The sequence below is a fragment of the Amblyomma americanum genome, chromosome 1, assembly GCF_052857255.1.
Source record: "Amblyomma americanum isolate KBUSLIRL-KWMA chromosome 1, ASM5285725v1, whole genome shotgun sequence".
In the NCBI taxonomy this organism is placed as follows: Eukaryota; Metazoa; Arthropoda; class Arachnida; order Ixodida; family Ixodidae; genus Amblyomma; species Amblyomma americanum.
In genome coordinates this window covers 504,121,710-504,147,550 of record NC_135497.1, presented here as the reverse complement: position 1 = coordinate 504,147,550, position 25,841 = coordinate 504,121,710, and the positions used below count along the sequence as shown (strand labels likewise).

Here is a 25,841-nt window from a genome sequence, read left to right as displayed (position 1 = left end):
CAAAATACCCTAGCCTGCAGCACTTTCCCCGGAACGGAAGTTAAAGGAGAGAGCCATAAAGTGTTATAATGGGTAGCAATTTATAGATAAGATTGGTGCGCGCCTGCGACACGACGTGGCTCCTGGTAGTCCGCTTCGCGCTGTGAAGCCAAGCACCACGCCCTGCAAGAACCCAGTACAACTCGGTTGACTTAGAAGCGGCCGTAGAGTGTGTCAGAGGTTTTAAAGATTCTAGGTCTCCAGGCGCATCATATGTCACAATTTAACGACCACTCATTGAGCAAGTGCTGCCTGCACAATCCTAGTACGTGCGCTTCCTCAATGACCCAGAATCATCATATTTGTAAAAGCCTCTTCATTCAGATAAAAAAGACCCCTGTGTTTCGCATTTGATGCTATTGTCTAAGGAAGAAAAGTGCGAACTCCATACATCTGTGGTCCAGGGCTATCTCCTGTGTATGTGTCTGTCAGCCTATAGCAATGTCTTAGCATTCCAGTACCCTACGCCACACCATTCCTTTTGAAAATAAAAGTCATTGCTGTGTCGTTCAAGATAGCATGCGACGCAGACAACCGCTGAGCTCGAGGTGCAGATTAACAGTGCGTTTATTGGGCGCTTGCGCTCTTATATCAGCCACCCGGCTGGCCGGCTTGCACAGCATGGTTGCCAGTCTTGAAGGCCCTGGTTCCCAGATCCGATACATCTTTCTCCCTCTAAAAACAGAAAAAAACTAGCACAATACAACAGCAGATCGATTCAAGCAATTTGATGAAAGTCCTTTTGATACACGAGGCGGGTGGGCTTTTTCCTTAACCGGGTGCTCCGGCGAAGCCCAGCGTCGTCCGGCTCGGAATTCATGGTTTCCAGAGGACTATGTTGCCCTGGCTCAGGATGCTCTTGAGGCGTGTGGGCAGCCGTGGCTTGATCGTCACACGTGGGGCTCGAGTTGCCCAGGGACTCCTGTGGTGCCGCAAGCCTGGAAGAGAAGCACAGTCGCTAGCACTGTCTTCCGTACAGTCAGGAATGGTTTCCAGTGAGGGGTCGAACTCTTCGTTTGTTCGCAGCAGATGTTGACGGTTGCGACGAAGCTGATTCACGTCTTTTTTACGGACCATGTATGAGCGAGGGGCGACGGCGTTTTCTGCGAGGGCCTTTGTGGTCCACCCTCCCTTGTCGAGCAGCCTAACGGTGTCATGCTCGCCGAGTGCTTCTAGTGGACGTCTCTGAGGGTGGGCTTGGGTGTGCTTTTTGACCTCTGGTGCCCTACGGTCTGCGAAGTCAGGCAGCCTCGCTCTTAACCTCCTGCCCATGAGTAGCTCGCACGGGGCTTGTCCGGCCTCGAGTGGTGCTGTCCTGTAATTAAGAAGGCGATCCAAAAGTATTCATTCACATATAGCGCCTTCTTGAGGAAACATTTCACCAAGTTCATCCCTTTCTCTGCCAAACCGTTTGAGCGTGGAAAACCGGGACTAGAAACCACATGGGCAAATTCAAACTGTTCTGCGAAGGCATGAAATGCCTGCGATGAAAGTTGTGGTCCGCCGTCCGTGCATACTTCAAGCGGGATGCTGTGACGTGCAAATATCATGGCCAGCTCCTCTATTACACAGTGGCTAGTAGTGTGAGAAAGCGGCTCTACTTCAGGGTAATTGGAATAGGCATCGTAGACTGCAAGGTAGTTCCGTAATGCTCGAACAAGTCCGCGCCTACCCTAGCCCACGGTAATGCGGGACAATGCCTTTGCATTAGGGGTTCACTTGGTTGCATGTAAGCGAAACGGTGGCAGGTTTGGCACCTGGAAACTTTCTCAGTTATTTCTGCTGCCATACCAGGCCAATACATCAATACTCTGGCCATTGCTTTGCATTTTCCGACGCCCAAGTGGCCCCCGTGTAGGCGCTGCAACATTTCTTTTCTAGGGACTTCGGAATGACAACTCTATATCCACGCAACAGTACGCCTTCCACACTTGATAGCTGAGCTTCGAAGGGAGCTAGCTGACCTATAACGCTATGTCCATCTTGTAGGGCTTCAGTGACTCGCCTTAGCTCGTCGTCTTCACTCGTTTCTTTTGCCATCCGCTTGGCTGTTGTGTCGCTGACGAGAGTGGAGAGGCCGGTCGTTGCATGGGTGGCCACATTTTCTAGTTCGCTTTCAGGTGGCTCATCGCTGTCGCATCGGATTCTTGAGAGAGCACCCGCCAGAGCAAGGTCTCTCCCTAGGACGTACAGCAGAGAAATGTTGAACGGCATGAGGCACATAAAGAAACGCTGCAGGCGAGGAGGCATGTCTGACAGGTTCTTCTGGGCAATGGCTATCAGTGGTCGATGGTCCGTTTCCACTATTACGTCGACATTAAGACATTAGGTGTTATCTTTCAGCAGAATATGTCATGGGATGTACACGTGGACAGCATGCTAATTAAGCTAGCACAAGTAATTGGGCTAGTATACCGCAATCGCAATTTACTACCACCAAAAATCTTACTGTTACTTTATAATACCTTATTCTCCTCCCGACTCAATTATTGTCACTTAGTTTGGTCTACGACAACTTACGGAAATTTGCAGAAGCTTCACAAGTTGCAGAAAAGGTTTGTAAGAGTAATATAAAATCTGCCGTTTTATTCACATACGTATCATCTATTTCCCAAATACAATATAATTCCTGTTACCAAACTGTTTGATTATATCCTTTGCAAGGCAATTAAGAATGAAAACGCTAGCAACAGTTCATTTCTACATCGTCTAGCCAGGTTACAACCAAACACTACTACACGCCAGACACGTCACACGGAGCTCTGGAAAGTAAGGACGTTTCGCACAACATACGGCCTACAAACAATACAGAATAAACTACCCCGGTTACTAAATGATTTAAATCATAAACATATCCAACTTGAAAACGTGACGTTCAAAACACTCCGCCGGTATTTCAACATGTACTAGGACACTTCGCTTGCCATTCCTGTTTACTCTGTCACGTTGTTGTTTACCCTGACTGTACCGCTTGTCTGTATTCACTTTGTTCTGAATTTTATTTGAAGCAAAATGTGCTTAATTTATCTGTTACTTTCGCTAAACTCATTGCCATCGCACATGAATGTCTCATTGCTTTTGTAAGTGCTTTCTAACTTCATTCTACCACATTTTCTGTATAATTTTATGTAGTTCTTGTGAGTGATTGTAATTGCAGATGTTTTCGTGTTTTGTTCTATTTTGTTTTTGGATGAGACATGCCGTTTCATTGCGCCTATGATGCTGTCAAGTGCATAGGGGGGGCCTCCGGCTTTGTCAAGCTGTCGCTTGTGACAGCTTTTACTGCGGGTCTCCCGCGCCATGTATTCATTAGGCGCAAATAAAACCATTATTATTATTATTATTATTATTATTATTATTATTATTATTATTATTAATATTATTATTATTAAAATCGCGAAACCGTTCACATGCGAAGTTGCCTTGAAGTACAAATCCATCCTCTGCCTGAATTGCTTCCACTTTTCCGCCGGCGCTTCGGAGAGCAGTTGGCGATTAGGGGGCGGTAGTACTTCCATTGCGCTGGCTCAGTTGAAGCGGGGAATGGGCGTGATAAGAACTTCTGACACCATGTGTCGTTCAAGATAGCATGCGACGCAGACGACCGCTGAGCTCGAGGTGCAGAGTAACAGTGCGTTTATTGGGCGCTTGCGCTCTTATATCAGCCACCCGGCTGACCGGCTTCCACAGCATGGTTACCAGTCTTGAGGACCCTGGTTACCAGATCCGATACAGTTACCACCACCACTGCCCGATTTGCTGGTGTTTGTGTTGAAACCGAAGGCATGCCCATAAATCACGGGAAGCGAAGTACTAAACCATAGCTTGTAATTTGAGAACGGTACATGTCTGGCACTTGCCTACCTCTACAGCAATCACGATAAGCCTGCCAATGTGTGTGCAAATGCTCTTGCGCCTGCAAATCAGGCGCGATTTTAATAGGGGAGCAGCTAACCAGAATCACTAGCGCCTGCGAGAGCCTTCTCTTTCGTGCCATATGTCGTATGTGCAGCCGCTGACAAAGCAATGAATTGAAGGGGATTGCTTCCAGCTCATGCAGAGAGGCTATTGTAGCATCACCGAAATTCGTAGGCGTTGTAGAGAACTTTTCTGATTTTTAGTAAATCTAGAACACTGTTAATGAATAGCGAGCCTCTAAATTAGACCCACAGGCCCACCCTTAGGCTCTATGCATCTGACAAAGGTTGAACCTGGGCATTGTCGTTTCTTTCGCTTTCCCAACTTTCTCATTGTACAGCACAACGAAAAACAAGTTGTATTGCTCTGTTCTGCAGGAAATGGTGCTACGTGGTAGCACGCACTGCCACGTGGTATGAAATGGGCATGCTGTGCTCGTCAGTAAACTCTATAGCGCGTTGCATACATGATGAAACACGGTATTACAGCGACCCAGTAAATGTGAAATGGCATTTAGAGGAGCTGACATGTCAGTGCTGACATGTCAAGCGATGACACAACGTACCTGTGCTCTCTGCTGGCCCAAAATTCGCGAGCGCCGGGAATTGCACGCTCGGGATCGGCACCGAATGGCGTCGCCGACCAAGTCTGTAACTTCGCAGTGTAGGACCGCCTGGACATGAGAGCGGCAGTGAACAGCATGCGTCTTTGTTGAAGTTGTTCTGTTTATTCACTGCAATAGCGATAAAAAAAATGTATAACACTGAGCTCGACCATTAGGTAGGAAAACACCGTTCCCCGAAGCAGAAAAAAAAAATTCAAACCACTGGCAGAAATGTGCCGCGAACATAATAATTAAGACTTTGAAGACGGCAAAGTAAATTTCCTTATCGCCAGTGATAACAGAGGCTATTAAACTTTATTAAATAAATCAATGAAACAGCGCACTCTCTGATTTTTTAACCTATAAGGTGTAATCACTTATCCGATTTGTGCCTGAGTGGCCCACATTACCACAGAGCAAAGGACAGTAATACTTGCACGTTTCAACAAACATCCAAAAACAAATGCCCTCTTTGCATTATTTCATTATTGAATTAAGAGTGCATAAGCGTCTAAACACATACAAGTTAGGGTGTTTGCTACGCGCCTTTTGAAGCATAAGAGAATCGTACACCAAAACTGCAAGATTTTGCTCCTGCTCTCAAAGAAGCTTAGCAGACGCCGCATTGGCTCAGTGGTTATGGCGCTCGGATGCTGACCCGAAAGAGGAGGGCTCGATTCCAACAGCGGCGGTTGAATTTCGATGGAGGTGAAATTCTTGAGGCCCGTGTACTGTGCGACGTCAGTGCACGTTAAAGATCCCCAGGTGGTCGAAATTTCCAGAGCCCTTCACTACGGCGTTCCTCATAGCCTGAGTCGTTTTGGGACGTTCAACCCCCATAAACCAAGTAAAAAAAAAACAGCTTTCAAGAGTGCGTTTTCATGTATGCTGGCTTGCCATGCTCTATATCGTGTCTGAAAAATTGTGCAAGAAAGTACGAACTACTAATAAAGTAACTTCCGAATAACAGCCTGAGGGGAGAGCTGGTGCGTGACGAAATGAACGGCGGCGCAAACAAGGACACTAACTAGAAAGAGACACCACATGCGCACACTACCAACTGTTTATTGCGCGAAAAGGTGGCATATTTAAACATTCAGCTTAAGCATGTGATATCGCATTATCGCTCCGAACCCAGCACGTGGGAAAAAAGCACTGACATCAGGAAAACGAACAACCCCTGCAGATTCTGGGCAGGAGTCCCGATCAGGTGGCAACTGAAATTATTGAGGCTTTTATGATTAAAAAGAAGGGAAGCATTTGTGTTAGCGACTCTTCGATATCCCTCCGTACAAATCAAGTTTCATTTCTGGATAGTTTTTTGTGACATCATGTTCAGTGCGACTCTTCAGCCCTCCTTTTCTAGCGGCCGTCTGTGGAGTTTTTTTTTTAGAATCTTTGTTACTGTCTACACCTCAATACTATTTTGATCAAGGCAGATCCACTGAAACAGCTTTTATAACACAAAAAGAAATAATTCTCGAAGCATTTGAAAATAAAGAGATATGCATAGGAATTTTTGTTGACTTTTCATAGGCTTTTGACCACCTTATTCACCACAAACTACTAAAGAAACTTGAACTCTACGGCATACGTGGCACACCACTCCTCCTCATCGAATCATATCTTCAACATCGTTTTCATTGTGTGCACATAGTAAATGAACTCTCTTCTCTTCAGAAAATTTTTACCGGCGTCCCACAGAGAAGTATATTGGGACCTTTACTTTTTATTCTTTACATTAATGACATTGTTAATATAAGTAATAAGCCTCAATATGTAATTTACGCAGATGACACTAGCATGTTCTTTAAAGGTAATACTCTCGAATTTCTAGTCCCAACCATTAACAGCGCGTTGGATGCCCTCAAACACTGGAGCGAAGCAAACTCCATGGTACTAAACACGAAAAAGACAAAAGCAGTTGTTTTCCAAGCGAGAAATAGGGCGATCATGGCAGAGCATCAGTTTCCCATTGGGAATTCTATTATAGATATTGTAGATACGGCCAAAACACTTGGAGTATTTTTCAGTAAGAGCATGGTCTGGGACGCTGACGTTAGTATAGTTCTATGTCGCCTCACGAAATGTGTAGGAATGCAAGCAAAATTTCGGTATTTTCTTCCGACGTCTATAAAAATACTAATTTACAACACGCTGTTCCTCCTTCATTTAAATTACTGTTTCTTAGTATGGGGCAATACAACGCAGGCCAACATAAATAAAATATTCATGCTCCAAAAGAAAGCAGTCCGGCACATAGCAAACGTCGATAACCGTGCGCACACAGAATTTTTCACGCGCTTTCACATTACACCAGCTCATGACCTATATGAATATCATTTAGCACTGAGATATAAAAAGTGTATACGCTACCACCAGTATACGTTCCTAGAACTATCCTGCCTGAAAGCCACTATTCCAACATATGCATTTCAAAATCAGTCATTCTGGTGCGTTCCCTTCTGTCGTACAGAATACGGACGTTCTGTGTTACGCTTTGCAGTTCCACATGTATTAAATAAGCTGCTGAGTAGAGGAATATCTGTGGAAAAAAGTAGCCCACGTGACATTCTTGTCGCTTTAGAGCTGTGACTTTCAGTCCCTTTTGATAAATGTGCTGACATACGCAAGCATTTTTTTTTAATATGTGTACCTGATTCTATCAATCAGTTTGTCATATTATAAAAAGCGTACAAAAGCTTTAGTGTTCTTGTTTTGGGCGTATAAGTTATTTTCTTTGTCTTTTAACAATATATGCTCGCAGCGCCTCTTAACTTTTTTTTTCTACCTCGTCATTGTTAACCAAGCTCTGTTGCTTTCGTTGTATTTTGCCTTGTAGAAGGGGCCCGGACTCCTTCAAGTGAATTTTTATCACTTTTCTGTCAGGGCCTACCTACATCTTCCTGATGTAAATAAAGACGAACTTGAACTTGAACTTATTGAGTTTATCTTTATAGTGTTTGCAGTTTTTCGGTTTCTGACAGCTTTTGCTTCATTTGTTTACTCTGCTTTCGCTAAGATTGTTATTTGTTATTGGTTTTTTAGTGTCTGACCACTTTTGCGTCTCATGTAGGACTCTGCTATAGCTACGATTGTGTGACGCTGTTTTTTCTAAAAGATGGCCCCCTCCTTTAAGTTTTTTAATTCCTTTTATCAGAATCTGTTACTTTTTTTTCTGCAGGGGTTAAATTTTCTTGTTCGTTTTCCTGATGTTGATGTTTTTTTTCCACGTGCTGGGTTTGGAGCGATAACGCGATGTTACATGCATGAGCTGAATGTTTAAACAAGCCACCTTTCCGCGCGATAAACAGTTGGTAGTGTGAGCATGTGGTGTCTCTTTCTTGTTAGTGTCCTTGTTTGCGCCGCCGGTCATTTCGTACTGATAAAGTGTTTACGCAATTTGTCCTGCATGTCAGTGCCAGCCATATGGCTTACACTGAACGGCACCAGCTAAGACGTCGCTCTTCTTTTATTCGTCGTAAATTAGAGCAACAAATCGGCAGTATTGACTAATGCCATAGCCATACCGTAGCCGGTAGAATCTTCTATCTAGAGCGCAGCCTCGCAAAGAAAAGGTCAACGAAATTAGTCCGCCCCTCTTCCGTGCTCTGCTGCTAATGATTGGGTGCTACTTAGCTGATTTCTTTTTGTTTCTGCACATGTGCAGCAGGCACGTAGAATGGTCAGTGGGAGAGCATGAGAAAGTGTAACTGGGCGTAGGGAGGTAGGGTAGGGAAGTAGACAATAGTTTATCCGGCAGCGAGCGACTGCACACAAGTTCACAACTTGTCATCTTGTCAAAAGCAGCGGTGTCGACTTGCTGAACCAGTTTTGGGCTATCGCTGACGGTTTATTCACGCTAAACTGGCTTGTCTGATATGAAAAGGCATAAGCGTACAGCAGCATAAGGACGTCATTGAAATCCTATCCCCAGAAATGCTATATCACAGTTCTATATCACACTTCACTAATAACATGTGAAGCAAAATTTTTCTCTTAAAAGATGGCTGCCAACCATAGGGCCGCTACCCCATGCCAAAGAAGTTAGAACTCTCCTGCTAAACTCGTTGTGGGTGTCCCTGTTGTATTGAATTTTCGCGAATTGTGACCCCCTTCCAGCCGTACTTCACTTGTGGCACTATTTTTCTTCGTGCTGACTGCACGCCTTAGCTGTGCGAAATCCTAAAGTATAGCTTTACCCGGGCGCCGGTGTTTTGCTTCATCAGATTCCTGAAGTGTGTGCAGGGACGAGTTGCTTCTGCAGGATGTGCGGGAATCCGCTGACGTGGTTGATGACGACTGGCGTCTTTGTACCACCACCACCTGCGATGTCGACCACACTTTTTTGAGACGCGATGTGGGAATTGCGGACACTCTAAAGGTTTTATCTACATCTTGTAATTTACTAAAACCTTGCACCTTAAATGGTGAAGATTTAGTGGTATGCTAAACTTTCTGATCTCTTATGCCTTACATTTGATTTGTTTCTATATAAGGGAATTTTCAAATATAACTGGACGGCAATTAAGAATCCTTGCTATGCCTCTTATATAGGCAAGGAGAAGTCGAAAACCAAATTCCACTGAAGTGAATCACATGTGCAAGTAATCTTAGTTTTAAAGCGAAGCATTCTTGCGTTCATCTTCTTTCCATGGGACCCCCAAACTTCTTAATGTTGACCATTCAAGCTGGACATAGAGCACTCATGTATGGAGTGCTTGCAAAAATCTCTACTGGAAGACGTTCGTAATACAGAGCTCAAAAAACAGGGTAAAGGGTATCTATTAGAAATGATTAAGGTTTGAGGCTTTCTAGTTTCTTGCAATTTAAAGCGATCTGTAAGTAAGAAGAAAATAATTGAAAGCTCCAGCTGCTTGGGGGAATTTTGCCGCCACACCGTGTTTAGAGAAACCTCTCCAAAACGCTTGTAATGAGATTTTTATAAGAAAACTAATACACAACGCTATAGGTATATGCCTAAATTGCGAAACTCGGGGCAGCTGTTCAGCATCACCAGTTCAGCATCGCTTTTGCATCCAACGTTCTCGTTGCTATGTGGCCCACCATACACATGCCTGCATCCGGCCGGTTCTTCTTATTACTGTCGAGGATACTCGTATGGCCTACGGAATCCCAGCAACCAAGGCTGCCACACCGCGAGACCACCTTCAGTCCTGATGCGAGGCAGAAAACTGAAGCTGTGAACAACATTGGTACCTCAGCTTAAACAAAGTGATACCCTCTCTAGCGTATAACTTGCCACCAGCACCTTATACCCGCGCGGGGCTGTGCGTGCAGGGACTCGCTCCGTAACTAAGCCGCCGATTCCACACCTAGCGCCAGAAGCGCCATCTCTCGGGCCCGCCATAAATCTGTCTAGCACGGAGAGCACCCACCCGAGGCACCGCGACTGTGTAGCACTCAAATGTGTATCACCTGTAAACTTCTTGCAAGGATATACAGCAGCTCTAAAAATTAACGCATATTTCTTTCGACAGCACAAGCAAGATAGGCTTCCTTTTTTTTACTGAAAGGAAGCGCCAAAAGCTTATGTTTGTTTTTCTTCCTTCAAATCTTACCTGTGATGACATAGTACAGCTTGTACGAATTAGTAATGCACTTCAAAAAAAAGTTACCGATTTTTTTACGTTGAATTCATTAAGCGGTCTCCGGATAGCGTTCCCCACGCGAAATGTCAGAAGGCTCACACGCACCCCGTCAGGACCAGGCTGAGCAGCAGTGGCACGATGATCGTCAGAGACTCGACAGGGATGGCTTCCTTCGCAGAGTGAACCACCCGGAGGGCTTGGGTGACGCTCTCGAAGCTGCGAAAATCGACTCGCCCGGTGGCTTCGTGGACGTAGTCCAAGGTGGGTGGTAAAGGTGCCGCTACTTGTGCTGCAAAGTAATAGCGCAGTTGCGCTATTCAGAATCTGGCAACAGGTGAGAGTAATTAGGCTTCACTGCTGCTCGCTTTCCTAAACGCCTACAAAGCTCAGTACACTGCTGAAATACTGCTGATGTAGACGGGGAAGTAGAAAAGAAATTGTACCGCGAACCTCGGTGGCTGTGCACTGTGGGGAAACGTTCGCACAACGGGCGTTTTTCTCCTTACTGGTTTTCTGCCTAGATATAATCACCTTGCAGAGGACGTTTCTTCAGAACAGTTTAATTTGTCGACCCCGTTTATTTTCTTGCGCCGGCTGCGTTCTTATGAAGGAAAAACGCTAAGACGCCCGTGTGCTGTGCGATGTCAGTGCACGTTAAAGATCCCTAGGTGGTCGAAGTTATTCCGGAGCACTCCACTACGGCACCTCTTTCTTCCTTTTTTCTTTCACTCCCTCCTTTATCCCTTCCCTTACGGCGCGGTTCAGGTGTCCAACGATATATGAGACAGATACTACGCCATTTCCTTTCGTACTTGCATTAGTTTTCGTTGTCATTCGCTACATGCGCAAATGACACATATGATTTATTTTTCACCAAATGATTCCAGCAGCCTCACATCTGAAATAAAAAAAGAGCATTTCATGTATCGGTGTATTGTTTATGGGGGTTTAAGGTCCCAAAGCGACTCAGGCTACAGAGGACGCTGTAGTGAAGGGCTCCAGAAATTTCTACCACCTGGGGTTCTTTAATGTGCACTGACACCACACAGTACACGGACCTCTGGAATTTCGCCTCCATAGAGATTCGACCGCCGCGGACAGGCACCGCGGTGGCGCCCATTTCATGTATCGGTAATACCGCTGCTCTTTCGTGTATCAAAGAACTGCTAAAGGAAGTAATCGCCAAGTCCTGCCTTGTGTGTGTGTGCTGTCTCCGTCTTCTAGCGCCTGTACGCTTTTTGCCTAAACCATGTCATGTTACAACCAACTAGCTCAAATCAAAGTCTCGCTCTAATCGCCAAACATTATAGTCAAGCCCTGACGTCACCGTTCTTGAAGGCACATAGACTGGCCCAGTGGAGTGGTCCGCCCCACAAATTTGCTGTCCTGAAAAGATCAGTTCTCAAACCATGCGCCACATTAAAGATGTATTGCAGAGTGAATGCGCCGACGTTGCTGGTTGCTTCAGTCTTTCAATAATAATAATAATAATAATTGGTTTTTGGTGGAAAGGAAATGGCGCAGTATCTGTCTCATATATCGTTGGACACCTGAACCGCGCCGTAAGGGAAGGGATAAAGGAGGGAGTGAAAGAAGAGAGGAACAAACAGGTCCGTGGTGGAGGGCTCCGGAATAATTTCGACCACCTGGGGATCTTTAACGTGCACTGACATCGCACAGCACACGGGCGCCTTAGCGTTTTTCCTCCATAAAAACGCAGCCGCCGCGGTCGGGTTCGAACCCGGGAACTCCGGATCAGTAGTCGAGCGCCCTAACCACTGAGCCACCGCGGCGGGGCCGAACTCGTTTTTAGCACAAGTTATAGCGATGTATGAATGCCATCTATGGACCGGGTGCCTGCCACTCGAAGACATGCGCGCTCTCATGTCCGCACCGGTGCTGCTTCCAAAGTGCATGGAACAAGCCACAGGCCTCGTTGGCGTGCGGTACCAAATAGCAGCAACGCTTCGAAGAAAAGTAGCTCAGCTAGAAGGCTGAATATTAAAGCAGCTTCCTCAGCTAGAGGGACAGTTCATCTGCGTCGCTTTTCTCTGTCATGCATTCACGAATACATCCAGCATCTTGAGACACGTGCAACGAAGACGCAAATATAGTATGTGTAATAATGGGATGGTTTGCAAATGAGCTCCTGTACGCTTTGGAAGAAGTGGGTGGCCGGAGATGATGAACTGGAACCGCTGCACAGTGTACATGACAGTCCTAACATGTGCACGTTGAGCACTGCTTTCCTCCCGAGGATTGGGGAAGGAGGGCTTGAACTGCAGAAGCAATCGTGCAGAATATGCCTCACTGGAGCACTCAAAGCAGTCTATCAACCGAGACTTCACGCAGTCGCACACATTCCAAGCGGAGGTACTGCAGGTTCAGGACCTGTTGGAAGCGCATCATAAGCTCCCGCCCGGAAGGATATTAGGCGCCGCTACTTTAGCTCGTTGACCAGTCCACACGTCCCTAGGTTACGACCCACAGGAGGGCAAAAGGTGAACGTCCAGAGCATCATGAACTGGACGTCCTTCCGGCACTCTAGCAGGTCCGTACCACTGCAGTCATTACCGAAGGAAACAGTTGATTCAATTTATTTCGTGCGATTCGTTAGGTTCGGCAACTGTGCAAACCAAAATGAGCGTCATGCTGGAAATGCAACTGGCTGTATTGAGACTATCTTTCGAGCCGTTAGTGGATGCCTGGGTCTGCATATTTGGTGCAGTTACTGCTAACAACATCCGGTCTGAAAGCACACTTCAAGGCATCATGATAGTCGTTTACGCGTCCGCTTTTACGCCATAGTAAAGGGTCACGCCTGCCTCACAGAGGTGTTGGAGCAATGTCACCGAGGTTAACGAAGCCGCCAGGACCAAGAAGTAAGTTGACCGAGCAGGTATATGGAAATGACGAAGGGTGGCCGGAAGAAGAATGCTGGTCGCATGGTTACAGTACCTGTTGCCTGGTTTCACAATGTGACCAAGAATTGCTGAAAATACGCCCAAAGACTCTGCACGCTTTCACACTAGCCGTCTTTCAAATGTGAAAAAGCCACCGTCAGTGTGACCGCCTATCAATTATTGACTACAAAATCTCGCCTTATTTATGTTTCTATAGGGTTGGTATTCTGTCAAAGAACATGCGGAGTTATATCATAAAGCAAAAGCAAGCTGTCGCGCAAAATCTTAATGCTCTCGCGTTAAAATTCAGAGAAAATTTAAAAGCGAAAATAATGGCGGCTCCATCAAAGAACAGCGCTAGCTCAATGCAGGCAGACCTTTCACGGCAACAGTCTATTATATTTCCGACAACTCCACCCAGTGTCTCAACTTTAAAATACAGACAGAAAAATATAGGTGCGGTGGTTCCGAAGAATGCTGTTTCACAGTTTAACATCGAGCAAGAGTTCATTAAATTTTATAACTAAATGACGTTAACAGATCATTAAAGTTTAACAGGACGGAAGTTTCAAATACGAACTTGGACAGATACACCCAAGTTACGCGGACATTTCAATAATATATGTGGCTTGATACCAAACATCAGCGTTTCAAGCTTAGGAAAGAAAGGGTTCCAAGATAATAAACTAGATGACGGCACCAGTACCAAGAAATTCAATTCGTGACAGCCGTAGAGAAAAGAGGGTTCCACCATAATTGATTAGATGGCGCCACGGGTACTGAGAAGTGAACACACAGGAACAGCCGGATGTATGAGGAAACAGGTGTCTGGTATGCTACTAGATGGCGCTACGGGTATCAAAAATTGAATATACTGCTAAATGTCTGCTTCACTTGCTTGAATTTTCAGGGGCAGATTCTTCAGGACGCCTGATGTCCCTGTCGCCAGCCTTTTGAGCATTACTCTGAAGAAAAATAGAACAAAGGAAAACAAGCTAGACATAATAAAGCAATTTCGGATCTCTGCTATGCTCGGAGGAAAAGCGAGAAAAGTAGATAAGAATAGCAGATAGGAAGGACGCAAAAATATTTAAAAAATGCGAGGAATACGGCGGGTATTTTACAACCTGCCGCGGATGGGCAAAATCACCATCACAAACCGTCACGTGGTCATCATTGAAGTGCCCGGTGCAAATGTGTTCTTGGATACAACACAACATTCGATTTTCGCAAAGAACCGGGAGTAATTTTTCTGCGTCTCACGTACGCAGAAATTGCGCTGTTATCAGTGGTGTTGCCAGTGCAGAAGCATCACAAGGTGAGCGGTTGACCACAATGACGACAAATTATTAACGGTTTGACAATACTGCACCCAGAGAGAACTGACACGACATATTAAGGCTGCCTTCCGTTGAGGAGGCGTGTTCGATAAATTGTCCCTAAGATACTACAATTAAAATTATAATAATTAGATTTGCTCAACCTATATGTCCGATCTTCGCTTTCCTGACGGCTTTGTCCAACTACCTCTGTTAAAGATTGCACTTGACCAACCTCCTCAATGAGCCAACTTTTTCCTAAGCTTATTTTTCCTGCTGCTAGTTTACACCGCAGTTTCCTTTGACATATAGGTATATCAAAGTTCACATTCCCTGACCATCTGAAAAAAAATATATCCCGGCTTCTCGCTCGACGTAAATATACTGGTTAATTTGCACACGCACTGCTCCTTTCAGTTGATTCATGAAAATAATTCAACAGCATTCGAGGACGTCATTTAATTCCTCCATTGTACAGAACTTCAGATGTTTGCATGGAAAAAGGAAACACGTGCAGTGCGACTAATCTCTCTGACTAAATGGTGCAACAGCAGTACTCCTATATTTTGGGACTGCTATTGCGGTTCAACCTGTTCTAGATCTCCAGCCTTCTCAAAAAATTAAAAAATTCTCGTGATATTTTGCAAGAATGATATCAGAGGTTCTAATTGAGATAATTTTTTACTTCACGTGTATGATGTTTGCAAAGGTATTAAAGCTATTCACTTTTACTTATGCGACTCTTCATGCTTAGGTTGAGTCTCGATTTGATCTTCTTAACGACTGCCAAATGACCGTTCGTTAAATTTTAGGAACGAGGCCATAGCGGGCGTAGGAATTAGTGCCGGCGTCGATGATTTTGTTGTTTTGATCTTTTTGTACAGACAGCTTGCTCGGCTTCCAAGAGTACTGATGCAAAGGGAGAGCCGGGCACCTTCTTTCGCATTTTTTGCTTGAACTGGATCTAAAGAAGCCTTGCACAGAAGTTTTTTGTTCATGCCATTTGATGGTGTTTTCTGTTAAAATTATTTAGCGCTATGTGGTTAAACGTTATGAAGAACCTGGACCGCCGCGGTGGCTGAGTGGTTATGGCGCTCGGCTGCTGGTCCGAAAGACGCGGGTTCGATCCCGGCCGCGGCGGTCGAATTCCGATGGAGGCGAAATTCTAGAGGCCCGTGTGCTGTGCGACGTCAGTGCACGTTAAAGGACCCCAGGTGGTCGAAATTTCTGGAGCCCTTCACTACGGCGTCTCCCATAGCCTGAGTCGCTTTGGGACGTTAAACCCCCATAAACTAAACTAAACTATTATGAAGAACCCAAGACCAGACTTCGGATGCATTTTAAAGCAGGCTTCTTGCGGATCATGTTTCAATAGCAAGCATTTCACGGCCTGTCATGATGCCTAGTATGCAGCGAGCAATTTGATGGAGGAATAGTGCAAACAAAGGACGGGACATTTGAAGGCACACACGGCGAGCGCTTTCCAGTGTCTCGTGACTTGTTTGCACTATCCTTCCATCAAAATATACCAATACAAACATGGTCAACTTTTCGCTCTGCTACAGTGCGCACATTGCAAAACATTCAAAAATAAAGTACAACAATATTTATCAAGACTCAGAGGTAAGCACTCAATTTTTCAGCACAGCGAACAAGAATTAGTACTTTAGTTATTTTTCACACAGCATAAAATGATTCACTAGCAAAACCCAACAGCTGCTGCACATAACTTTGGCGTGCCTATGGAAACGGTGACGGTATACACAAACGCTTTGTCACCCTTGGCAGATATGGGCGGAAAAGCCGGATGTGTTTTCTAACTAGGCGCTGCGACGTCACCCGGAGTCGTATGTCCAGGCAACACATGTTGTGCAGGTGACGCTGTAGAACCAAGCGCCCCCTCTTAAGTATTCGTTGTCAGTAATTAAGGAGCGTGGCTCCTAATCGAGTTATGTAGAATTTCTGCCGTTTTTACTGTCAGCTTACCCTTGCAGTAATGTATAAACATGGGGTTTTGAATCGAAATGATGAAATTTGCGATTATTCGTTCTGGACATCCGAAAAGATCTGAATTGCGCTAAAGTAAGGTAGCATTGTGAACGTGTAAAAACAAAAGCATCATTTATGGTACTCACTCTTAGAAACGCTACCACATTGGAAGCGAAGAAAAGCCTTCAAATCCAAGGTGTCGAAGAATAATGTGCTTTGTTGTACAAAGAGAGATATATGAGCTGAGCTCATGTCGATCTTGACAACTCCCGAAGGAAGCGCTACAAAACAGTCAATATTGTCGCGTTCGACGGCGACAGGTTTCGTGGCACTCATCCCGGTTGACGAAGGCGTTGGAGCCCAATAAACATCGGTGTCGAAGCAGAAATTCCCACTCCACCCTGTGACACTGGAACGCGGTGCCTTTATCCGTCACCGATGGAGCGGCAAAAAACGGAAGGCGAAGCTGCGAAGGTTCGCACAACTGTGACACCGGCAGCAGGCATCCCCGCTCCCGACGTGTCCGCGAATCGTTGCACTGCGCGCCGCACACGGCCGCAGTATCAAAAACGGGTGCCGAGGCCAGCGGGCATCTGCCACCCGCAAAGGACCATGGGACACACTTGCGGCCGTCGTGGAACCACCAGTCACCGCGAGCGTCTTCAGCAGTGCAGGCTACGAACCGCGGCTTCTGAACGCAACGGTGCTCAGGAGCCCACCGGCCCTTGACACAGGCCGCCAAGCAGTCCTCGATGGAGGCGAATTGGTTCGGACTGCGGTTGCACACGTGAGCCCTCTGCACTGTCGCAGATAGGCACGATCCTTCGTCCGGGTCATAGAAGAACTGCGCCGCTCCGTTGACATTGCAGAAGGACTTGTGGACGGTTGGGCAGACTGTGCCATCCTTGTCGTTGCTGCTCTGCATGCGGAGAAGTAAGCTTTGATTATCCGCTCCTAGCGTGGCTCTCTACCATGGTAAGTTACTGGGCAGTGGATGGTACTGAGCACATAAGCAGCGCTAGTGCTGACTGGGGCAGATGCACAGTTTCCTTCCCAAATATATAGGCTACGGAGCTCATGGCCCGAGTGGACATCGAATATTTTTGCGAGGTTCATGTGTTACTTTTGTCATGTGCTTCCCAAAAGTGAAGAAGCACGCATACGGATGGATGAACCTTGAGCCGATCCGAGTGTTTCTTGACTTAGTCTTGTTGCCCATCCGGCGGATTATGATTAAGAACATGCCGAACGAACTCGCTCCAAAGGATATATGTTCACGGATATGTTCCGTGTTAAGAATATGATGTGTGTAAACAGGCGAGAACTGTTAATTTTGGCAAGCTTTCCAGGAGTGACGGAGCGGAAAAGCTGTTGAAAGTAATATTACGGTCGGCAGCGGTTACGATCGCATTAGTAATCCGGTTGCTTTGCTGAAAACTCTACGAGTGAACACTAGCGTAAGTGAACATTCTTCAGAGATGAAAGTAGAACTATGTTTTTCTACAATAACTGGCAATTTTTTTCAGATTACCTCTTCCTGTCTCTCCGCACTACCGTCAGGATATTGTTGTATCCCGTACCGTTGGGGAACTGCCCGGTCCGACTGCCCGGAGCAGCCGGAGCACCACCACGTCAAGCACCCGCCACGTACATACTTCGACCAACTCCCTTTTATTCCAGTTCAATGATGAATATATATACAGATGTGCGAGTCAGCTGACCAGATAGGGCGCATGCCTAGCGCCACCTAGTTTATACAAACATAACTACAGAATACAATACCACATTATTCCCCCTCAAAAGAGTTAGCAACTAACACTGGGAAAACACAATAAACACTCAATGTCTTTCATAGTCTTTAAACCACACTGGTGGTCTTCTTTGTCTCGTCGAATGCCTCAGTCCTGGAACGTCCCTTTCAACTGGCGTCTGAACAGATGGCTGCTGGGGTGGGTCGTGGTTCTCCTGCTGTGGTTCGCCAAGTGGTTTTGCTGATTCAGGCGAACAACTTTTCGGAACTGTAGGTGGTGGAACTGGTTGGGGGCAAGGTACCAGCCGACTCCGATTCCATGTGCGGCCATCATTGAGCTTGTAGGTATCTTGACCACATTGGTCCACAATGGTGAATGGACTCGAGTAGCTCAGAGCGCCCTTAGGCACGTGACCAGGCAACTTGACTCTCACCGGTTGACCTGTTGTTAATGGAGAGTACTTTGCAGCTCGTCGACGGTCAGTGTAAGTCTTACTTGCTTGTTGCCTTTGTGCTACTCTGCTGTGGATGGACTTCATCGCTGCCTGCGGATCTTGAAAAAACTCTTTACCTGGCGCTCCTACAAGATCAAGTTTTGTTCTGGGATGACGGCCGTGAAGAAGGACGGAAGGCTTCACTCCTGTGGTCGCATGCGGTGTGAAACGGTAGACTCCCAGGTATTCGGTGATAGCTTCCTTCAAAGGCCGATGTTCTTGTGCGCAGACTTGAACGTACTCTTTGAGTACTCGATTAAACCTCTCTACCTGCCCGTTAGCTTGCGGATGATAGACTGCCGAATACGTATGAGCGATGCCACGTTCTTTGAGGAAACTGTCAAACTCCAAGGCTGTAAACTGAGCACCATGATCACTCACAATCTCGTCTGGATATCCTTCCCTGCTGAAGATGCTTCGCAGAAAGGAGATGACTGTTGCAGTTGTCACCCTTGCTGAGAAACAAACCTCAGGCCACTTGCTGTAGTAATCGATGGCTGTAATGGCAAAACGGCAATCTGCCGGCACTTCGGAAAAAGGGCCCACAATATCGATGCCTAGCTTCTGCCATGGTGCAGATGGGAATGCAACTGGCTGCAGAGGTGGTGTCACGGGTTTTGCAGACTTGTCAACAGATTGGCATACCGCGCAGGATGCAATGAATTGTTCTACTTGCTTGCACATAGCAGGCCACCAGTATTGCTCACGTAGTCGCTGCTTTGTCCTCGTTATTCCCGGATGAGACTCGTGGGCTGCGTCAAGAAGCCGTGCTACGAGGGACGAAGGTACTACAAATTTGTCACCACGAAGCAGGAGGTCTCCAACGACTGAGAGCTCAGTTTGCACCCGGTAGAACGGAACTGCTTCGGCAGGCAACATCTTCACTGCGGGCCATGCCGATGTCACCCACTTTATAACCTGCTGCAGCAACGGGTCCTGCATCGTTTCAATGACAAACTCTTCATGAGTAATGCATGTTGAGACAACACAAACAGTCTCTTCTTCCTCTTCCTCCACACGACCTGGAAGGGGCATCCTTGAAAGAGCATCAGCAACAGTATTCTTGTCACCCTTGTGAAATTCAATCGTGAAGTTGTATGCCAACAGCCTGGCGTGCCACCTCGCAATCCGGAACGGTCGGCGACCTACTCCCTTTGTACTAAGGAGTGTGACCAGAGCCTGGTGATCGGTGCGTAATATGAATGAACGACCCCAAAGGTACACTCTCCAATATTCGCATGCCCACAAGCAAGCAAGGGCTTCCAATTCCCCTACAGAATACTTCTGTTCCTGTGAAGTAAGCCTGCGAGAAGCAAAAGCAATCGTCACCAGTTCATCATTCCTTGTCTGTTGCAACACTGCTCCCAAGCCAATGGATGAGGCATCCGTAGTGACAATAATGTCACCCGCAGGATCAAATAGCTGTAAACATCTTGTGGCCAGGGAACATTTCAGTTGCTCGAAACAAGCTTGTCTTGCAGGGTTCCATGTGAATGTGGCATTCTTACGTAGCAACTCTCGAAGAGGCTCGACAACCACCGCATAGTCAGGTATAAATTTGGCGTAGTAGCCTACCATGCCCAAGAATGAGCGCAGAGTACCGACATTTGTTGGGGCTGGCACAGCCTTGATGGCGTCAATGTTACTTTGTAAAGGGCGTATTCCCTTGTGACTGATCCTGTGACCAAGGAAGTCGACTTCTTGCACATTAAAAATGCATTTGTCAAGGCCTTCTGGCGCTTGCGTAATATGGGTGCATTGCAATGACGTACCGTTGATTTGCAGACGCAGCGTTTCGACAGCGTCGATTCCGAGAATGTCAGTACCGTCCTTGACGACGTAGAAGAGAATGTCGGCCTGCCGATCCTGGAAGATGACTGGCGCCGTGAAACACCCCTCGATGGTTATTCTGCGGCGAGAGAAATCGTAGAGTGACGCTGATGTTGGCTGCAAAGGGAAGCGTTTCAACCTTGAATACGTGGCGTTCGACAGAATGGAGACAGCAGAACCCGTGTCTACGAGGAAACGTATAGGAACATCTTGTACGAAGACTTCTGTGTGTATCCCTCCTTTGCACTGCCGGTCGAGAAGCAACACGTTGAGATCGCCGGATGCACTGCAGGTGTCGACTTCTCGGACAGCAAGGGCCCTTTCGTCAGGCATGCCGCTTCTACAGACACGCTGAAAATGTCCTCGTTTGCCACATTTGCTGCAAGTTTTACCCCGCGCCTTGCATGTCTTGGAATCTGCAAGATGCCCTGAAGACCCGCAACGGAAACAGGACTTCGGCTGCTGCGAACGCGGTAACTGCGTTTCTGAACGGCATGGCATCCGATGTTTTTCGACCTTTTGAACGCTCGCAGCCGATGACTGCAGCTCAAGTGAGTATTTCGTGGCTTCTTCGATACTGTTTGCAATAGCCAGTGCGCGTTCAAGAGTGAGCGAAGTGCCTTCAAGCAGTAAGCGTTCCCGAAGAACAGGGTTGCACGTTTTCGCTACAAGTTGGTCACGAATAAAATCGTCAGCCTGCTTACCGAAGTCGCAACTTAATGCCAGCTCACGCAACGCCGTGACGAACGCGGTTGCAGTCTCCCCGGGCAGTTGGGTGCGTTGTCCGAACCGATGCCGCTCCACGACGACATTCGTTTTAGAAGTGAAGTAAGCGTCCAACGTAGCCACCGCTGCATCGTACTCGTCGCTCGTACCGCTTCCTTCCTTTCCTTCTGTAGGCGGCGTCGACGATTTCTCCTCCGGCAACGCGTAGTACAAGCGTTGGCCTTCCACACCCAAACAGTGTAGCAGCAAAGCTTTACGGCGCGCAGGTGGGTGAGCGTCGCTCCCGGACGCCAGGAGATAGTTCTTGAAAAGGCGGTGCCACTGCGTCCAAGGAATGGCGGGCTTCCCGGGCGTCGGCAGGAACTCGGGCGGTTGATGCAGGCTCATTGCTTCCGCGTTCGGTTACTTCACCACTCGTCGCCAACTGTTGTATCCCGTACCGTTGGGGAACTGCCCGGTCCGACTGCCCGGAGCAGCCGGAGCACCACCACGTCAAGCACCCGCCACGTACATACTTCGACCAACTCCCTTTTATTCCAGTTCAATGATGAATATATATACAGATGTGCGAGTCAGCTGACCAGATAGGGCGCATGCCTAGCGCCACCTAGTTTATACAAACATAACTACAGAATACGATACCACAGATATGAGAGGAATATTGCTGCTGCAGCCTAATGTTCCAGCGCAAAAAACCTTATTTCTCCCTTCTTCGTCGCTGCATACGCTCCGCCATTAATACTGCGTTAAGTCTAAAAACACTTTTAATAGGCTGGGGTCATATCGCGTGAACACTGTGAGCCCGAAATGGGGAAGGACTTTTCCAAACTTGTTTCAACAGCCGATGGTTCATTGATATAGAGGATAAAGAACAGGCATAGATAGGTACTTGCGGAGCGAAAGACATATTCTCTCCAAAGCCGGTGGTGTGCGGAAATGCCGAAAAACTTTACTAGCCGAACTGAAACACTGGTCTGCCTCGAGACTGAAGTCAATATATTTTAGGCTTAGATTGCAAAAATGCGTTATGATTTTTATTTCAGCCTAGCGTGGACTTCAGATACGTTACAGTCTTTGATACGCATGTTATTGCTTTGAAACTTGCTCTAGGTCGAGTTAAAATCAGTGGTTTGAATCAGGCTTGTTAGGCAAAATATACCGCCCTCTGTGGAAGACAAACGGGTACACATGGCACTGTCACGGCCTTACGGCGCGCAAGTCTAGAAGCCTCGGAGGAAGACTTGACTTGCTCCGTGCTAGAAGTTGAGCTCGAGAAAATTGCTAAAAATGAAACAATATTATACCGCAGAACAATGCTAATCGTGTCCTATGCAGTAAAAGACGTTTTTTAGGACTTTTGTGTTACACTTTGGCACATATATGTCAAAACTCTGCTGAGACCAGAAGAAACTAGCCCCATGTCACTATGCAGACAGTACTGCCGAAAAAGATAAAATGAAGAATTCAGTTTGAGGCTCTCCTAGACACTTCGTTACATGTCCATTAAAAACTGAAAAAAATCTACCGAAATCTAACGAACAGCGGACCTAACGTGGACAGAAGAATTAAGAGAATAGAAGGAATAAACTACCTTCTGCAGTGTGACAAAAAAAGTTACTGGTAAACGTTCCTGGCAGCCCAAAATGAGGCTTAAGCTACTTTTGTGAAATATTTTCTATCTTCAGGAGGAGTTTTCAGACTACCTTAGGCAAAAAATAAAATTGGCGGGATTCGTTTCAGTTTGTGTATCAACGGGCAAAAACACGTTTTAACTCAACTGCAATGTCACGTGCGATGAAAACTCGCAATTTTCCCAACTCCGTCGCTTATTCCACTCCCCAAAAAGGTCTCTCACTACATTACGGTGCAATTAAACCTTTCTAGTTGTTTGTAACACACCTCGCCGTCCATGTTGATGGAGTTTGTATACATGCATGCTACCTCTGATTTTTGTGATACGTTTTGTGCTCATGTTTAAAGTTGACGAAGGAAATTATTTCTTTTTGAACAAGCATTATGGTTCGAGCGGTTCTTTTTAGTACGCGTCGTTTATAATTAGTCTTACATGTTAATTGCAACCTTCAAGCCATAGTTGTTTTTTTGTGGTTGTAAAGCTAATTTCTAAATGCTTTACTAGGCGCCAGTCAGTTGCTAAGATACAAAAAATCAATTAACTCTTCCAGGAGGGGACGAGAAACAGCATTTAATAAAACATCGAGATGGGTCGTTGGGATTTTTTTCACCATCTAACTTGACATATTCATTATATTTGCGGCCACGGGTGTTTAGAAAATACTTGGTTTGGTGTAGTAGAACTAAAGCTAATAATGGCTTGCATTACACACAATATTAAAATGTACGGAAAATGAAATCTGCGCGACCCACAACCGTCTGGACGTTTCCTAATCATTCTCCGCAGAGGGTAGCTGTACGTGACGGAACTAAGGACTCATAATTCTTGAGGGCGGGCAATCGATTTACGTGTTCAAAACAGGAAATGAAAGCCATGATAAACATAGTTGTGCGTTAGTTTTTGAAGGTGGTAATCTACCTTGACCTTCGATGCTTCATCATGAACTAATCACGCGCGCAACCTGTACATATTTATTATTGCGTAAATAGTTTTTGTGTATACTACCTCTCCACCCTATTTTCTCTGCCTGTCCCCTCACCTCTCTCATTTCATTTGTCCATTCTGCCAGCTATCCTTTATTTCCGCTGTCCAAGCTTAGGTGCTTCAGTATCGGTGGCAGATGGCGGGGTTAGCGAAAACCTTTTCCTTTATTTTTATTATTATTTTAATCAACCCCTACTACTACTTGACCATCGGGTGTATCCTACCAGTCAGCACCACTCGCGTGCGCTTATCTTCGTTTAGTTGCAATACGCACGGGGGAATCACTGACGTTAGTAGTAGGGACGGGTGGATCCTTCATGCCTTGCTTGTCTGAAGCCGTTTCGTTCGCGCCTGGTGACCGATCAGGCGCTGTGGTTTGCTCGGGCACCCGTGTCGGCGTCGGCTTCTCAGTGGTCATGTTCCCAAGACTGGTCTTGCTGGTAGTGCGGGTCGTATGGCCTCCGCTGCTCTCAGTTGTTGGTGAACGCGTTTCCGTTGGCGGTTGGGTGGTGGTATGCGTCTCGGGTGAACTGGGTGCATCTTTCATCTTCAAGGAGCCCTAGAAATAAATAACTTTAATATTAGCCATACGTTTTTAGGAAAAGTCTATTGATACCTAATGTAGTCGCAGTTGCTCCTGCTATGAGTAGATTGCTGTATTCAAGGCTTCATGACTGCAGTGCTCGTAAGGCCGACAACCAACACCGATCAAATCATCTCGCCTATACTACAAGTGTAAAAAGAATAATCTTCCTCTTAAATAGAAATATATCTAGAGAGCGCCATAAATCAGAGGAGTTAAAAAAATAGTGCTCTCGATCAGCCCATGTTACCTACAAACCCAGTGGGTGAGCATTCGCCAGTAGGTGAGTATTCGCCTAAAAACCCAAAGAGAACAAAGTTAAGTCTAGCGTGACCTATACGGCGTGCTGCAAGCTCACTCCCTAACAAGGGTGACTAAAATCATTTAAGTTCTGTTTGCCGCAAGCCATCATGCAGCACACTATCTCCACGACCACGGCGTTCCGAATAAATGAATACCTGTCCAAGACTTTTGAATAGTGCAGCCGAGTCACCTGGTGAGGCGCAGGTGCATCCGTAGGTGGCGGGCCCAGCGTCATGTCGAAGATGCGCGGGTCAGGCTTGCGCAACTTGTTGACTTGGTTCCCACCAACCGAGAGTGTGTCTTCTGTCATATCTGCTGTGCGCGCGTACATGTGAATGCCGACCACGATCACCGCCAAGGTGAGCAGCATCGCCAGACTGGTGAGCATGCGCACAATAACACGGGGAACCTGCGCATTGCAAAAAAGGGCACAATGTCGTTAAGAAAGGGGGGGGGGGGAGAGCTACTTAGTCCATTGTGTTCAGGCCTCCGGTTTCAGTGCGGGAGCATGAATAGTGGCCATTCCGGGCATTAAGACATAGTGTGTTCGTACGTTTGTCTGAAGCCTGCTTTGTGGCACGCTGCACAACCGATTGTAAGGAACCATCCCAGGTGTATATATATATATATATATATATATATATATATATATATATATATATATATATATATATATATATATATATATATATATATATATATATATATATAGACACCAAGTGTCCTAGCTGAATGTAACCAACCACGGAATGTTCCAGCGGCGTGAAATCCAGTGTGGTTTGTTTACAGTCGCTGACATAGCAGTACATTTTTCGTTATTCATAGATAATAATTATGTCTAATTAGCTAACTTTTCAACCTTTGACTTAAAATCAGCTGACGCAAACGTTCGTGCAAAGTTACCGTTTACGTAAAGTAGTTTTTTACCTGCCTTAAACCATAACTCGCACAATAGACAACACCACGCGACAACGGTGGAACTTGAACCTCGCAAGATATGTGTTAGAGAACGAAATCCTTTTTTCTTCTGAAGAGAGCCCCCCGATGAGCCTTTGTGTGCACATTGGGGCGGAGATGTGAGCCAACAGCTGTTTACGCGATGGCTTCCTTTTAAAGCCAGTAAATGAAGCTACGTCAATCGTACCTTGGTGGAA

The 25,841-nt window shown here is 46.3% G+C and overlaps 2 protein-coding genes and 1 long non-coding RNA gene across 3 annotated transcripts; all 3 read right to left on the bottom strand.

The window, feature by feature from the left end:
- Window positions 1-698: 698 nt before the first annotated feature.
- Window positions 699-2,128, bottom strand: LOC144106418 (uncharacterized). The gene is made up of 2 exons (XM_077639230.1): window positions 2,045-2,128; window positions 699-1,354 (listed from the first exon to the last, which is right to left on the bottom strand). The coding sequence occupies exons 1-2, from the start codon at window positions 2,077-2,079 to the stop codon at window positions 856-858; spliced, it is 534 nt and encodes a 177-aa protein (XP_077495356.1). The 5' UTR covers window positions 2,080-2,128; the 3' UTR covers window positions 699-855.
- A 3-nt stretch (window positions 2,129-2,131) lies between these two features.
- LOC144106426 (uncharacterized) lies at window positions 2,132-8,868 on the bottom strand. The gene is made up of 3 exons (XR_013308996.1): window positions 8,764-8,868; window positions 4,523-4,630; window positions 2,132-2,219 (listed from the first exon to the last, which is right to left on the bottom strand). It is a non-coding gene; the product is annotated as an uncharacterized LOC144106426 (long non-coding RNA).
- A 7,479-nt stretch (window positions 8,869-16,347) lies between these two features.
- On the bottom strand, window positions 16,348-24,922 carry LOC144128126 (uncharacterized). Its single transcript, XM_077661216.1, has 3 exons — window positions 24,878-24,922; window positions 24,076-24,360; window positions 16,348-17,303 (listed from the first exon to the last, which is right to left on the bottom strand). The coding sequence occupies exons 1-3, from the start codon at window positions 24,920-24,922 to the stop codon at window positions 16,677-16,679; spliced, it is 957 nt and encodes a 318-aa protein (XP_077517342.1). The 3' UTR covers window positions 16,348-16,676.
- Between the last annotated feature and the right edge of the window lie 919 nt (window positions 24,923-25,841).

Bases quoted from the DNA above. Each gene is read 5' to 3' on its own strand.
- LOC144106418 (XM_077639230.1), bottom strand. From the start codon at position 2,079: ATGGCAAAAGAAACGAGTGAAGACGACGAGCTAAG. The intron at 1,355-2,044 runs GCGAGTCACTGA...TCTTAATTACAG, and splicing joins AGTGAAGACGACGAGCTAAG to GACAGCACCACTCGAGGCCG.
- LOC144128126 (XM_077661216.1), bottom strand. From the start codon at position 24,922: ATGACGCTGGGCCCGCCACCTACGGATGCACCTGCGCCTCACCAG. The intron at 24,361-24,877 runs GTGACTCGGCTG...ATTTATTTCTAG, and splicing joins ATGCACCTGCGCCTCACCAG to GGCTCCTTGAAGATGAAAGA. The intron at 17,304-24,075 runs GTGCGTATTGCA...CTCCGCATGCAG, and splicing joins CTAACGTCAGTGATTCCCCC to AGCAGCAACGACAAGGATGG.